General features: G+C 32.2%; 1 protein-coding gene across 4 annotated transcripts; it reads right to left on the bottom strand.

The window, feature by feature from the left end:
- Positions 1–340: 340 nt before the first annotated feature.
- On the bottom strand, positions 341–9,005 carry LOC140959223 (uncharacterized). Of its 4 annotated transcripts, none has more exons than XM_073417086.1 (18): positions 8,858–9,005; positions 8,501–8,566; positions 8,245–8,356; positions 6,442–6,510; positions 6,177–6,338; positions 6,011–6,084; positions 5,615–5,717; positions 5,225–5,267; positions 4,003–4,065; positions 3,442–3,671; positions 2,905–3,025; positions 2,740–2,834; positions 1,885–1,995; positions 1,592–1,762; positions 1,366–1,509; positions 1,124–1,269; positions 859–1,024; positions 341–592 (listed from the first exon to the last, which is right to left on the bottom strand). In XM_073417086.1, exons 2-17 carry the CDS (start codon positions 8,562–8,564, stop codon positions 870–872), a joined length of 1,863 nt encoding a protein of 620 aa, XP_073273187.1. In that variant the 5' UTR covers positions 8,565–8,566; positions 8,858–9,005; the 3' UTR covers positions 341–592; positions 859–869. The 4 variants fall into 4 exon arrangements, with proteins under 4 accessions (XP_073273187.1, XP_073273188.1, XP_073273190.1 ...); XM_073417087.1 differs by having other exon boundaries at positions 341–573; XM_073417089.1 differs by lacking the exon at positions 341–592 and adding an exon at positions 8,677–8,758 and having other exon boundaries at positions 599–1,024; positions 8,858–8,996.
- Between the last annotated feature and the right edge of the window lie 7,407 nt (positions 9,006–16,412).

The raw sequence follows: 16,412 nt of genomic DNA, 5'->3' as shown, positions 1-16,412 counted from the left end.
AACATCGCATTATTGTAACGCTAACATCACATATGAAAAACTAAATTTGCGAGAAAAACAAAGTGATTAGACTTTACTAAAATTTAACAAACCAAAATCACGAAAAACAAATATATAAGACCAAATATACAATTTTGTATTTATCGTTATCATTTGTGTATAAACATCGTTTGGTTCATAAAGGTGAGAAAATAAAGAGTATAAAATACATGAATTATAATTCAATATATATTTATAATGATTTAAAACTTTAATTTTTTGTAAAAAATAGCCTCCAAAAGAGTGTCCGAGTTGGAGTATGTAAAACAAACAAAATATATATATTAACGAACTCAAATCAGAATTCAAAATTTTGATTAATAATTCTCGATAATTAAGATCACAACAAACGAATCGAGCCTAAAATGATCGGTTTTTTCAATTTTACGTTAACTAAAGAAAATCATAATTCAAATATTAAAATGATAAAAAGTAAATAGTTGTTTTTTATAAGGCTAAATTTCCGAATCTGCCCTTCCCCAAGCTCCATTGTGGCAAAAGTACTTTCCCCAGCATGATATATGCAAGGCAACGCTACAAAAAAAAAAACAGCCTGAAATCCCACGAAAATGATACAAATGAAAATGGATCCTGAATGTAAAGCACATACAAACTTATTACACGTTTAAAGCTCATAATGGATCCAGGGGATCACATAACTGAGTTTTGCACGCAAAAAAGGGCGTAATACCAAGAAAAGAGGAAGACGATCGATGAGGCAAATGTGTAGTTCAAGCTCAAAGCATGTCATAGAGCTTTTGTAGCTACTTTGAGAGATAATGTCGCAGCTGTGATGATTAGTTTAGTTGAGAAACATACCAATGGAGCAGCTAAGGCTCGTCGTCGTAAGGAACATTTCGAGCAGCAGATCCTGAAAGATTCAGGGAAAGGTTCCCACGGGCATGGAATTCAGCCAAGAGTGGCATATAATCAGCAAGTCCGTCACCAAAGCAGTTTCCAGACATGTCCAGATGCTCCAATTTTCCTGTTGAAATTGGAAGCACAAAAAAACTCAATGTTGCATGGAGGATAACTTCTTCCACATTTCTCAAGAATCAGTAAAAAATATCTGGAGATCGGGAACCTTTTGCGGCTTTCAAGCCAGGTGAAATTACTGCTATAGATTCAACAGGCATTGAGTTATATCGTGCATCAACTGCGACAAGTTCGCGTGCTAATGAAATTATCCTCGCTATGAATTTTGCAGATTCAATCCCCCCTTGGTTATTGCTGCACCAATTCACTTGTTATTTCTAGTTATCTTGAAAAGACAGAAAGGCAAACTTATCTCCCAGCCAAGACAAATACAGGTGAAATCATGTGGACCTTATATTCATGTACACAAGCTTTAATTCCTCACATATTTCCTTAAGTGCTAGCATAAAACCAGAGGATCCAAGTCCGGTGTCTTCAACATCGAGGCCACGAACACCCGTGCACATAAACTTCCCTAATAGTGCCCCAATTTTGCTGGAGGAAAGCAAGGATTACAGAAATTCAATAGCGAGGAAATATCAGAATTCTTAAAAGCATAATAGAAATATTGGGATACCTGCCAAGGTGATTGCCTTTGATTGAAAGCATATTGAGTGGTGTCTTCATAGTTGAAAGTACTTCTAAAATTTGAGTCGCATGGTTGCAGGTAAGCTCACAATTCTCAAGCTTCAAATCAACAAAAGGCAAGTCTCTACAGGAGATCTCCATAAAATATGAGACAAGACTCCTGGAAGAAGTATTTAATTTTGTTCGATAAAAACTTTATAAATCAGTGAATGAAGAAGATACAATGCATGAAGATCAAAAGGGAAAAAACAAGGATATCCTGAGATTAACCATCTCTTTAACCTGATTCCATCTTCAATGGGATTGTCACTTAAATCAAGATTCTGTAAATTAGGCATGTGAACCAGAGCCTGTCTGAGACTGTCGGCATCATCTTTTTCTAAATTATTATTCCTGAAATTTAAACATTAACTTTTCTTCAATGTGCACGAAAATTTTAAATTAATCTACTCACCATGACAAGCATCAAGTCATTTGACAATTAGCTATGCACATATTTAGCACTTGCAAACCATTTGTTCACTCCTATCTCTCCAAGGTTTGGCAGTTTGTATTGAAAGCACATCGGTGGGAAAGGTAGAGAAAAAAGGGGAAATTTACGAGGGATGGACAGATACTAAAGGGGAAATTTACGAGGGATGGACAGATATTCTTTTTGGGTTTTCCCAACTATTTCTTTCTTTTTCACATTCAGCAAAGACAAAGATTTATGTTCGGGGACAAAAACAGACCTTCTCAGAAGCAGCTTTTATGAAATACCATCATTCATGGATTTCTAGACAGTCAGCAGGTGTACCTAGCGCCACAATCTTATGCACAACAGATTTAAAATATACCGTCTTACATTTGCAACATCTAATTCTGTGCTATTGTAATCATGGACTTCCAATCTAATGGTATATCCCTTTATTAACAAGCTACCCACTCAAATTGTTTTCGGAGATGCTATGTATTTTTGTTTTTTTGAAAAACTACGGTCTTACTTTACTAGGCACTACAGATTCAGGCATTCCAACAAGCAAGGAACAAAGCAAGTATGGAATAACAGTATATGACCTAAAATACATTTAAAATATAAGCTGCCGTATACAGATTTGGACAACTCTTGAGCCAATTTTTTAATGATTTTAAAGTCACCTTAAGTTAAGCACTCGTAATGATTGCAAAGACTTTCCTAATCCAAGAGAGCGACTTGTTGATTTCCACCGAAACTGAGAAAGAAAACCTGAAATCTGCAAAGGCATATTAATATTGTCTATATAGAAATAAAATGAAACTTAATCGTGCATAAGTCCAACTTACATTATTTTCTGAAAGGTCTAGAATGGATATACTAGCAGAAGAATCAAGAAGGGTACTGAATACCACTCTTGCAAAGTTCCGCCCCAGATGGTCATCACATAAGGTTAATGAATGCAATGACCTGCCAAGAATGATGTGTTCGAAAACAAAAACAGACTATCATCAGATGTAGAATTTTCATGCAAGGAAAAAAGAAATCAATACAGTGCATATGGAGCTAAAATTAACAGAACCCTGATAAAAATAGCACCTGAGATACAGTTTCAAGCCCACTCTTAGGGAATCGACAAGTTAGAGATGATGATGTTAAAGTTCACCATTGGGACGAAAAGTTTCATGATCATTCTAAAGTAAAAGAAACAAATACTTCGTCCAATATTTGTTTGAACAAAAGTAAAAAACCACCTTGTCCAATATTCATACAATGAAGGATAGTAAGAAAATACAAGGTATTCAATGAATTAATAATGACATTTGTTTCATTTAGAATGGAATCATTTTAGATTATATCTGCATGAATGACAGAATTGGGCATACCTCCCTGATGTTAAGAAATGTGTCAATTCTGCAGGCATGGGAGATGAATCAGTTTGTAGGAAGCTAGATCTCTTGATCGAGAAATGCTCAATTCCATGTGTTTGAAGACCCTTAATGTACAGTGACTCCCAAAATTTATCAACAAAATTTGACGAAAGCTTGCAATGGATAAAATCAACTGACTTTAGAGTTTCACTATTCTGCTTCAGAAGTTCACATAATCCCTCAACCTATTAAGCAAAATGTGGCAAATTAGAATGCATCAACCAAGTAAAATGATCATCAAATTATTATGAATTCTATTTCTGTGATGTTGACCTCAAATATGAGACAAGGAAAATAGAGCACACTGAGAATAAAGGAAAGGTGAATTTCACCAAGGCATGGCATTTTTTGTTGAAACATGGGCTCGAAAGGACCAGCAGCACTTAATTTCGTTGCATATGCACAGGAGCATAAAGGCACACTTCGTTGACTGGTTCCCTTTCAAGTTTAATGATTCTCTTTTTTATTATTGAAAATTTCTGTAAGGTAAAGGAAGTGAAAAAGCACTGAACTTACATGGTCAGCAGATTTAATCCACTGAAGTTCCAGTCTCTCTAACTTACTAGTTTGTAACAAGTGCTGCAACAGAATGACAATAAAAGATAAATTAAATAAATTTCAAACATCATAAAGTACATCTACATTACTTTTCTTCGAATTTTTAACGTAGCCAGAAATATAGGATTCACATCATCTCCAGAAGGTTTTATGCCACATCTCTTTATCGATTAACATATGCTCCATTTCTGATGTAAGAGTTAATAAACATCCAGGAAATTAATAAATAGGGATAAATTTAAAAAGGTTAACATTGATTATTGGAGCAAAAATTCCTTGAAATACAGAAACGAGACGGACCAGTTGGAACAGAAAAAGGCAAACAAAAAGCTGGTACATCTTCAGAGCACAAACAAAAGGTCTCTTCGATAATGAGACTCCTCGGAGTTGGAGATGCCATGAAAACAATGAACTAAACTATGAGAGAACAAACACATTGCAGCCTATTCTTGAGTAGATATCCCAGCTAACAATGACAATTTAAGCCAGGAAGAGATGGAGAATAGAAAAAGCAGAAACAGATCGATCCACTTAATGGGGATATAGAAAGCATTAAATTATAAAAGAATCAGTCAGCTGCTAATCGCAAGTGTACACATGCAACTTTGGCATAGAAAACAAAGTAAATAGTCTGATGCATTTTTTAGATAATTAGGAAGACTTAGGTAGGCTCATATGAGTTAGATCTAAATAATTTGGAACAAGTATCAGACAAGTTCCAATACCATCAATAATTATGACCGTTTCAGAAAAAGAATTGTGCTATGGATGCAGACAAATGGAAAGGGGTAAATCCCGTAAAGTGGATTGAGCAATAAAACTTATAGTGAAAATCCTTGAGTAGAAAAATAGCATATAATATGTCATATAACAGCAAACATTCCACAGCGGGGTAAGGAAAGAAGAAACAATAAGATTGCCTCAGGAACATATCTGGTATCCCAAAGAGCACAAGGATCTGTGATTACAGATAGAAGTGTCAACAACTTAGAGCAACAGCAAAAGGTAATAAAAAAATATGAATAGGGAACCATGTGCTATCAGCCATTTCCACTAGAGATAGAAGTTCATGATTCCTGGAGTGATAGCAACTTCAATAACAATGACAATCAACAATCGACAGCGGATGCCTACTATAGTTGGAGACTGAATATCATTTGATCTATCAACAATAACTTACACAGGTTTCTGCAACACATAGGACGTTTGGAAGCCTCAGAGATCTGCAACAGAAACAACACTGTTTCAACAAGAACCAGTTTCCTAATACTATTACATATAAAAACAAGAAGAGATTTGTTCTGTATAGAGTTAACGTAGATATGATGCTGGCTGATAGATGGGACAAAACAATTTTTAGCTATAAAATGTACATTAAATCTGCCGAAATTGAGAACCGACAGATTCACAGGCTTAAAGTGGAATGGAATTAATACTATATTATTCTGATGAGAAAAACGATACAAGGTTTAAACATTTGGTCCATGGTGCCCAGATCCACTGCATGCACAGAGTAAAAGATAAACAGGTTCTGAAGTTCTTTTGTTTGTAGGTTTCCATACAATCTTACCTGGCATAAACGCCAAATTGTTGGCAATGACCAGAGAATTTCCGATGGCAGCTCCCTGACTTAATCAGGTGATCCCGGCAAACAATGTATTGTAGTATAAACTCTGCATGGAGGAAGACAAGCTCAACTGCTTCACGTTAAGTTCTTGGCACATGATACTCTTAATTTCTTTATATATCAACAGAAAATTTAAAAAGAAAGAGATGAGTAATCGGATGTATGGGCACAACACAGATGAAGAAAAACATTAGCAAAAATGGGAATAATAGAAAAATGATCATGATACTTCTGTATGTTTTCTCTCTGTTTTGCAACTTGCAAGTAAGAAAACATGAGGCAAACTGGGTATTGGAGAGGAAATTTATAAAACTCTGGGTTAAAAAATAATCGCCTGACCCGGAATTTGTATTTCCCCAATAGAACCATCATAAGAAGGGAGAAGAGCAGTCTCTGCAACAGCATCCACACAGCTGGTCATAAGATGACGGTTAAATCTTATTTATTGGAATAGCAACAAACAGAGAAACAATCAAATCATTTAATATGTTGAGCCATCGCATACTCTTGCAAATGTTTCTCCCAATATATCTGTTGCCATTCGTTCGTTGAAACAGTCTTTTCTTCACCATGTTTATCCAGCCAAGATACAGCCAGGGTTGGATGATCATGAATAGGCCATCGAAGTTTGAGCAATGCCCACCATGCTCTGTCCAAAATCCCACATCTGTCAAAATTCCACCAAACGCTGTCAAAATTCCTGCAGATTCCACTTTCCTATACACATCAAATATCAAATATATTTGAATACATGATCCATAATTCCCAACCTTTTGCGTTTTCGACAACCTCCATGGTATTCATCAGCGGGTTCAAAATAATTTCTGAAGTCTAATGGCCTGGATCAAGATAAAACTATGTTAAGATGGCCGTTGTGATGGAATATGAAGCTTCTCCATGCTAATATCTGATCAAACAATTTTCATGTGAACCACAAAGTACTTTTTTACTCAGCAGTTCACATGTGATGACTGAAGAAAGGACACTGTTCTAACACATAATCACTGAATCGAGAAATTCCATGGCCGGAAAGCAGACATAGCAATGTTAGAAGACTCGTTACCTCAAGTCCTCGAGTTCCACAAAGTACTAGCTGGTATATGATACGGAAGAAAAAAGGATGAAAATGCAAAAGTATATTATATGGGGATCATGTACTCGCACAAGAGTACGAAAACATATTTACCCACCTTTTATGGGCCAAAATACTTGTGCCTTCAGTTTAAACACAGGTACATTAAGAAATGCTTGACACTAGTTCTGAAGGAAAAAGACTTCTTTAAAGCATCGTATTCTAACAATGGACATAATTTGCACATGCAGCTAATGGTGCCTGTGCACGAGCAGGGTCGGACCTTCTATGAAGCCGAGGAGGCCACCGTCTTAGGGCACGGCCTTGGAGGGAGCCAATTTTTTTTATTATTATTATATCTCTGTTGAGTTGGTGGTCCACTGAAATAAAAAAAAATATGGCCTAATATTAATTAAAAATGATATCAATTTGAATATTTTTTGTTTATAATTGATCAAACTCGATCTTGTCGTCAAGTTCGGTTTGAACAATTTAAACAATATCAAGGGATTTTTGGTTATTTGTTGAGTTTGGAGAAGTTAAAGAGTGAGCCTTTAACTAGCTTGATCAAGTCTTACATGGAACTTCAACAATTTTTGAGTCACGATGGATGTTCAGACGTTAATGGTGATGAGTTGTGTTCGGAGTTGATGATCATGAGATGATATTTAATATATGAAAAAAGTGCAATTGATATGCTACAATGTTTGGCGAAACTGAATTCTTTATTCCCAAATACTTGTACTACTTGTAAGATTTTTTTGATCATACCAGTAACAGTTGCATCAGCAGAACGAAGCTCATCGAAGTTGAAGTTAACAAAAACTTATCTTCGATCAACATCACAATATAGACTAAATGTGCCACTTGCCGATTGACAAAAAAATGGTCCGACAACTGGATTATACAGATTTGATAAATATTTTCGCCTCTAAAACAACTAGACGAGTAGTATTTAGGTAATTATTTCAAATATTTGTTGAATTGTTATTGATGTAAATTGTAATATATTGTTTATCGTATTTGTTATTTGATAACTTAACTTTACATTTAACTATTGCAACGAGAGGGCCTATTTTTTACTATTCGTCTCAGGCCCCATCAAATACAGATACGGCTATGCGCACGAGCTATTATGAATCAGTTTCAAGGCCATACCTGAACTACGAGAAACTTTTCAAATAAAAATAGATAGGTGCTCAAGAAGTTAAAACACCAACCAGGAACCCCCAATTCCATGTAAAAGGTATGCACCACACTTGTTAAAAGTCATTATACGAATTTTTTTAAAATAATATATCAACTTGAGAGGAGAGTAGAAATGACTTGGGAAACAACCAATTAATAGTAAAGAAGAGTGAATTAAATTTCCCATCGCACAACAAATATAATGGTAAACACGACATTAATGACAGTACACAACCTATCCTAATTCTATGTAATTTCAAGATCAAAAACTGAAAATAACTAAAGAGTGATTCATAAAGGTTTTAAAACTCACATGTTCTCATGTAGCTTCTGTAATGCCAATGGAGGTAACAATGGCAACAAGCCATCGAACAACTCCGATGGAAGCTCATAAATAACAGATGACAATTTATTATCATCATCCCCTACAAATATAAGCAAAATGACCGATCAAGAGCGGCACTAAGGAACTATAAAATTCATAAAGAAAAAAAAAAACTAACCACAATTCGCACCGCTGCCATAAAATAAATCGAGAAGAATAATATAACTAGTACAGCAATAGTTACCGATGAGAAGTTCATCTCTGATGTTTTCCATGCATAAATCAACTAATCTTGGAACTTTTCCCATTCCTGAAACCATTTATGAATGTTGAAAAACTTCAAGAATTAAGTTGAAAGGAACACATACAAATCAAGGATGTGTGTGTGTCACTCTGGTGAAACAACTGTATAAAACTCGCAACTTTTCTTGTGGCTTCTCAAATGCTGACGGAGGTAAGAATAGCGACAAGATGTCGAACAACTCCGACAATTATCGCCCACCTACGATGGTAATTCATTCCCACAAACATGTACAACCAAAATCACCTTTCCCGTTCATAAAAAAAAAGTAGAAATAGAATAAGACAGTAATATTCTCACCTCTGACGTGAAATTTTTTTTCAAAGCGAGTATGTATCAATCAATCTCTGGATTTCCCGCTCCTGAAATCTTTTGGGAATTTTTCAGGGTTTTCCAGCTAAATCATTGTAGGAGCCATTGAGATATTTGACGAAACATATATAAGAGAATAAGAGATCTCTCGATTGTGCAATGGTAAATAATTGTATTTTCCTTTCAAAACAATCATAAAATTGATTTCCTTGTATTATTTTAAGTTATAATTTCTGATTTGATCTTCGGTTTATTTCATATTTCTCGCTTAGTTCTCTATTTTCTGTTGTCTCGAATTGATCATCTATTTTCTTGTTGTAATCATAAAATTGATTTCTTTAGATTATTTTACGGTATAATTTCTGATTTAGTATTTGGTTTATGTCATATATTTCTGACTTAGTTTTCTATTTTCTGTTGTCTCGAATTGATCTTCTATTTTCTTGTTGTAATTATAAAATTGATTTCTTTAGACTATTTTACGGTATAATTTCTGATTTAGTATTTGGTTTATGTCATATATTTCTGACTCAGTCTTCTATTTTCTGTTGTCTCGAATTGATCTTCTATTTTCTTGTTGTAATCATAAAATTGATTTCTTTATATTATTTTACGATATAATTTCTGATTTAGTCTTTCGTTTATGTCATATTTCTAACTTAGTCCTCCATTTTATGTTGTCTTTAATTGATCCTATGTTTTTTTTTTGTTGTAAATTGTAATCATAAAATTGATTTCTTTAGATTATTTTACACGATAATTTCGAATTTAACCTTTCGTTTATGTCATATTTCTGACTTAGTCATCCATTTTCTGTTGGATTCCGAATTTGGTCCTCCCAGTAATTTGAGCGCTAAATGAATGGAATTTCACCAGATATTTCTCTATTTAGTCTCATGTTTTATCATACTTTCTAGATTCTTTATCTCGTTTTTCAATTGTCCCGACTTAAACCTTTATTTTATGTATTTTTCGATTTAGTTTTAGTTTTTTTTTTTAAATTAAATAAAACGCGTACACACATCAATAATTTAATATTTCTAATTAGCTACGATATAAGCATGCTTGTCTTTTTAAACAACCTATGGATGTGATTATGAAGAGCTGAAAAAAATTGAGACGGTATATATAAAAAAAATTGAGGGGCAAAAGCAGAAGATGGAAGTTTGGGTGACTTGGTCGAGCCCGTCGGGTGTCATTTTCTTAAAAAAAAAAAAAATTTGATCGAAGTTATTTAACTAATTTTCTCTTGGGTCGGGAGGGTTTAAGGTCTTATTTGTTTGATTTAGGATTTATCAAGAAGTATATATTTCGATTTCAGAAGAAAGATGAGTAATTTTAGTTAATAGAAATGGTAATTATCAGTTAAATGCTTGTTTTATGTCTTTTTTTAACCATATAGTTAGCAGAAAACTTATATAAAATGAATAACACATTCGGGACTGTTGAAAAAACGAATAACTAAATCGAGAAAATGTGATAAAATGAAAGACTAAATAGGGAATTATAATTAAGTTTTATGCTTGCTTTCAATAATTTTTAACTCTGTAGTTAACATGAGGATTGAGGACCGAATAGAGAATTATCTCATTATTTTATTGATTAAGATTTGGAAGGTGTTGTAACTAATTATTCAGTCCTTCGGAATAATAAAAGTAATTATTGAGTTGTTGAATTAAAATAATTGTTTATGTCAAATAAATTTTGAAAATGTGTTAAAAATATATATTTTAGAATATCATAAGTTTAAAGCGATATAAAATATATATGGATTTAAAATAACATACGAGTGCAAAATAAATACAAAATCGGGTTCAATGGACATGAGTTACTATTTTTAATAACCAATATAAGGTATAATCATAAATTCTTCTACCAGTTTGGCTTGTGTTTAATGTATAATTCTTCGGGTGAGATTGGTATATCGAACTAGTTTGTTCGTATATTGGAGAATTATCATTAATATGTCGAATATTGAATAATTATGTGAAATGGTGAATTTTTTAGTACATTTGGACAAAGTTTGGTAATTAATTTGTTAAATTGATTTTTTAGCAAAAATAATAATACTTTAGTGATTTTCAGAATTAATTAGAATATTTTAGATTTATTGGTGAAATTGTGAAATATATTAGCAGCTCGTAAATAATTAAATTAATGTTAGTAATTATTTGAGCTAAGAAATTTCTTCGAAAGTCGAATATTGTGAATTATTTGAAATATTATGCGACTTGTGAAATTTTGGATTTTTTAGACGAATTCTAGTAATTAATTCATCAGTTCGATATTTTTGGTAAATAATACTTAAACTTGGTTAAAAAAAATTCAACTTTGATTATTTCGGTTCGGTGGAGTATTTAAATCCTTGTAGATCGAAGTGATAAATTTGGAATATTTTAGAGTTTAATAGTGAATTGTGGAATTATCGACTTATTTTTATTGTTTTTAGACTGAGGAGATTCAAGTTGTTCGTCATTGAAGTCGGTATATGTATGTTACAAATTGATGACATACGACAGCAAATCATAAATTATGTTTTATTCGTATTAAAGTTGTTTATGTGATTTAAATGTCTCGTTGACTTGTGTGTTTGTTTATGTAACATATATATTATGGCATTTAGCATATGACGTGATATTATGACATACATGTTGAGTCTATCATTCTTGTTACCCATTTTCGTGTTATATTGTATTTTTGACACACGTGGTTGTTATTTAGGAATCAATTGGTGGCTTTTGAGCTTAGTTATCCTTGAGACCGAAAATATGATTGTATGTTTCTTGATGCATTTTCTGTTTGATATGCTCTTGAAATCTTGACATCATATGGTATTCGTTATTATACCTTCTTGATATATCGTTATCAGCTGTATGGAGGGCGAGTCGTGAGTGTTTGATTGGATAGAGCACGACATATCGCGTATACTTGGCAGAGCAATTTAATTGCATGATGATGTAGCTCCCCTATACTTTGTTGTTTGAGCAGTACTTTTTTTGTTATTGTACCGTTTATTGGCTCCTATTGCCATGTCGTTATTGAACCTTGTTTTATGCATTACACGTTTTATTTTATATATGTTTATGCATGAATTGTGTATATTGTTAAATCATCGAACTGTTTCATACTAGAAATATAACCTCAGTTGTTTACTGGAGGCTACTATGACAGCTATTTGGGCACCATGGTAGGTTACCCAATTAGTTTTGCGACAACATACGGAGGATCCGTCGGCGAAGCTAATGATTGAATTTGGATCGTGTTGGTTAGTTATTTTGGAGTCTCCCAACTATATATTATATTGGAGTCTTGTTTAGTTTATGTCATATTTTAATATCTGGAGAGATGTTCTCTGTATCTGTATTATTATTTGGAGTTATTCTTGTTTGTTTGGATTTAGTTTATGATGTGTTGAGTCTTGCGGGCTTTATTTGAACGGTTGTTTGTGGATTGTTGGTTGTGCCTAGTCAGCACATGCATCTGAATGTTTATGAATACAACAGCGTCGTCTGAGTCATTTTTATTTTTATATATGCCTATATTAACTAATTTGGATCATCATGTAATTTTTTATAAACAAAAAATATATAAAAGATTACAAAATATGTAATCTTCATTTAGTTATAAAAATGAGTAGTTGTCTCGATCCATATTTTTAATAAAAAATAATATGTTGATATACAAAGTAATACTTTTATGTGTCAGGTTTGATCGGAGATCTATATCGCAAAATTGACCCGTGAAACATTCTTATAGAAGTTTTGTGATAAAAAAAAATATGATAAAAATCTTGTTAGTAAATTTTTAGTTTATATATGACTAACATATCCCAATAATATTTTCTTTTAACTTTATCTATACTTTGAATTTGTTTTTTTTTTTAAAAAATTATATTACCAAAATCATAAAATATTATTGTAAAAACATATTTTTAAATTTTAAAATAATTTCTAAATATTTCAAGCAAATATTATTTTACATTAAAAATATTAATGTAATATGTATGCAGGTATATTGTGCAAAATTACATTAATAATAAAATAATATTTATGAGTATGATTACGAAAAAATATATGAAAAAAATCATAAAAGTTTTTATCAATAAATTCAGAGCATCTCCAGTCACGAGCCTAGAAAATGGATTCATTAGCACATCACTGTCAGATCAAAAATTTAAAAACTCACTACTTTTAAACATTTTTCCATCAATTATAAACAGAAAAAACATATTTTTTTGTAGGTCTCACTATCCAACCATACATTTATTCCATATATTTTAATTCACTAACTTTGTTTATATTTTTCAATTATATATTTAATTAAATATAAATATAAATTTATGTTGGGTCGAGAAACACAAACAATTTTGATTTTAATGATAACAAAAAAATTTTATTGTTTTTCTAAAATATTTACTCAAATGTGAAGTTGCTAGCTCAAGTTGGAATCTAAAACTCAAAATTAACCAAGCTAAAAATCTGGCGAACTGCATTGTTTTGATGATATCTCACAACTTGCTGATGCAAATGACAAGATGACAAAACGACTTAATAAAAAACACAATTTTACACAATTCGTATTTCACGATAGCCCAATTAGTTCGGATGTTATCTAAGAGAAATATTAGTCATAAGATCGAGCTGACAGAAACGAAACAACAATCAACCCAGTCTAACCAGTTCTGGTATATTGGTCATATATCTCAGCCCGATTATTCAAATGGAACGATTCAGTGTGCGTTAGGAAGATAAACAAATGATCTACAAAACATATTCACAAGTAAAAGTATGAATTGGAAAAGAAGAAGCTGATCAACCACGATGAAATTGCAGGTTTTGCACATAACGAAGAATAAGTTCCAGATTGCAAAGAGTCTGATCTATCAAGTATCTCTCTATTATACAAACTCGGAATTGAGTGATTAATTATTTTATGAAAATCTAAGAGAAAAGACTACATCTTTTATATTTATTACTTTGTTATTAAATCAATCAATCAAGAGTTATAATCAAAAGAACATAACAACTTGACTTGGTCAGCTTGACTTAGTTCATCTCAAGTCAGACCAAACAGATCGGAACAGATCAGACCAAGTTGTTTTGATGGTAGATCAGATCATACCATCAACATCCCGATTTTGTAAAATAACCAGAAATACGAATTTGACCGTTATAGTGTCAGAATCCATATACAAGATTTCCAAACAGTCATATTATTGTATCTAACGTCTATCTTATTCTAGAATGCTATAATTACAACATATTGTAGATCAAATACAAGTTTTGGAAGAGAACTCAAAGCATGAGCATCCTACATGAAGAATATTAGCTAGAATGAGAGCAAACACAAGAAGAAAAATTTTAATAGATATATCAACTTGGTGAGAGATTTTCTATTATGTGTGAGGATACATTTGATAGATAAATACACTATAATGAATTAAATCATTATACAAAAAAATCACTCACACAAAAGATAGTTGAGTTTCATAGTTTAGTTGAGTAGTAGTTGTTAGGATCAGGAAATAGTTTAGAAGGGGTGAATAAACTCTTTAAAAATATTTGTTTTTAAAATTTGTTTTCAATCGTTTTTAGGCGGTTGAAAGTTTTTCTTGAACGGTTAGAAATATGAACCACTTGAAAAGTGCGAAAATCGATTCAAAATTTCTAACGACAGCTTCAACTGGTTGGCTGGCTTGTTAACAAGAAACGATTTGAAATGTAAGTGCTCGCCGAAAGTAAAGACACATTATTTTTTTATGGATGTTCGGAGATAAAACTCCTATGTCATCCCTTCTCCCTCTTTAGAAAGGATTCCACTAAAATACTTTGGTTTTACAAACTTATTACAACAGCCCACTCCAATCAGGAATTATCACACTGTCTGTTTTAGAACTCTTAGTGATCACTTTACACTTATGAATTTTAAGAACAATCGGTTCACCAGACAACACAATCAATCAAATAACCAAAAGGTTACTGATCAGAAAACTGTATGTTTTGAGTGGCACGAAGTTGATCATTGAATTATCAGATATCTTTCTGCTGAGTGCGTATTTGATGAACGATGAAGTATATGAACTTTTAGTGCGCCCAAATCTTTGAGTATGCAAGCTTTAGTAGTATGGCAATCACGTGGTTGAAAAGCTTAAGTGATCGAACTGCTGTCTGCATTCTTCAACTATTCTTTTATTAGCTATCATCCCAACGGTCAGAAAAGATTTATAACGTAAACCTGTAGCGTTGGAATGACGTGTCACTGTCAACTGCAACTTCATTAAGTGTTCTTCATCAACTATTTAATGTTCTCTTTGCTTGTACAACTTTGAATCTCGTTTATTTGAAGAGTTGCTGCTGAGCATCCTTTGTAGTAACTGTTAACTCCATCAAAGCTTGTAGGATGTTTAAGCAATCTTTCTATTATGTGATAGTGACATAAATGTAAATCTCAAAAAATATTATCGAAAGTTTATTGAGATCTTCAAAACAACACAAAAACTCATATTAATTGTCTTATGAAACACTTTTATGAGATTTCATAGCCGATCCAATCCATTAAAGGAATTGTTTTTGTGTTAAAAGTTTTATTTTTCACTCTAGATATGAATCGAATCAAATCGTCTACGTATGCAGATGTGTGAGACCGTCTCACAAGAGTGTTACCATCAAAATAAAAGATTACAACCAAAAAAGCATTACAAACAATTCATAAAATACAAATATAAAGATAATTAATTGTTGCCTACTGTGTTCATACGTGTTCAACCAAATCGGATAGTTTGTAATGACTAGTTTTTAAAAATTAAACTTTGATTCCAAGAAACATACATTACATAATTTTAGAAACAATATTAGATTATAGGCGTCACAAACTCTTTGTCGGGGTCAGTTTCTTATGTACTAACCATTATTGATTCGTCTAAACTAATTTTCACTATTATTCTATAAGGGGAGGGAGCCGTGAAAGGGTATTAAAAATAATTAGGTATATAAATATAAAATAGATCTTCATGAGCATTATTCAAATTCATTGATAAATTTGTGGAAATTCATGAAATTATGGGGACAAATGTTGAAATTTTCTGAACATGAATATTTCATAGGAGTGGGAAATCAATTCATCAAAATTGATCGTAATTTTTTTATCAATTGGGATCGAAAAAAAAAAAGATAAAATTGTTGGATTCAGAATTGAAAAAAAAAGGATAAAAAATATAGTGTTTGTGAAAAAATTGAATGAGGAAAGTTCTTATTTATAGTTGAAAAAGTTGGAAATAAAAAGGAAAAAAAAAGTTTACTTTTTGACTAATTTAATCTATTGATTACTTAAACATTATAAATGTAATTAAAATATAAATATATATATATAATTTTGATATGCTGCATACCTACCGTGCACATCTATGTGAGCACCGATGATGTGTCGCTCACCTATTGGATGAGCAATTTTTTTATATTTCATCACTTTCAATATGTGAGTGACACCTCATTGGTGCTCACATAAGTGTGCACGGTAAGTGTGAAGCATATCAAAACTATATATA

Source organism: Primulina huaijiensis, chromosome 15, assembly GCF_012295235.1.
Source record: "Primulina huaijiensis isolate GDHJ02 chromosome 15, ASM1229523v2, whole genome shotgun sequence".
Taxonomy (NCBI): Eukaryota; Viridiplantae; Streptophyta; class Magnoliopsida; order Lamiales; family Gesneriaceae; genus Primulina; species Primulina huaijiensis.
The sequence above is the reverse complement of the archived record's forward strand: the minus strand, read 5'-3'. Positions and strand labels throughout refer to the sequence as shown.

Bases quoted from the DNA above. Each gene is read 5' to 3' on its own strand.
- LOC140959223 (XM_073417086.1), bottom strand. From the start codon at position 8,564: ATGGGAAAAGTTCCAAGATTAGTTGATTTATGCATGGAAAACATCAGA. The intron at 6,339-6,441 runs GTTGGGAATTAT...GAATTTTGACAG, and splicing joins GGTTGTCGAAAACGCAAAAG to ATGTGGGATTTTGGACAGAG. The intron at 5,268-5,614 runs GTAAGATTGTAT...TTTCTGTTGCAG, and splicing joins CAATTTGGCGTTTATGCCAG to ATCTCTGAGGCTTCCAAACG.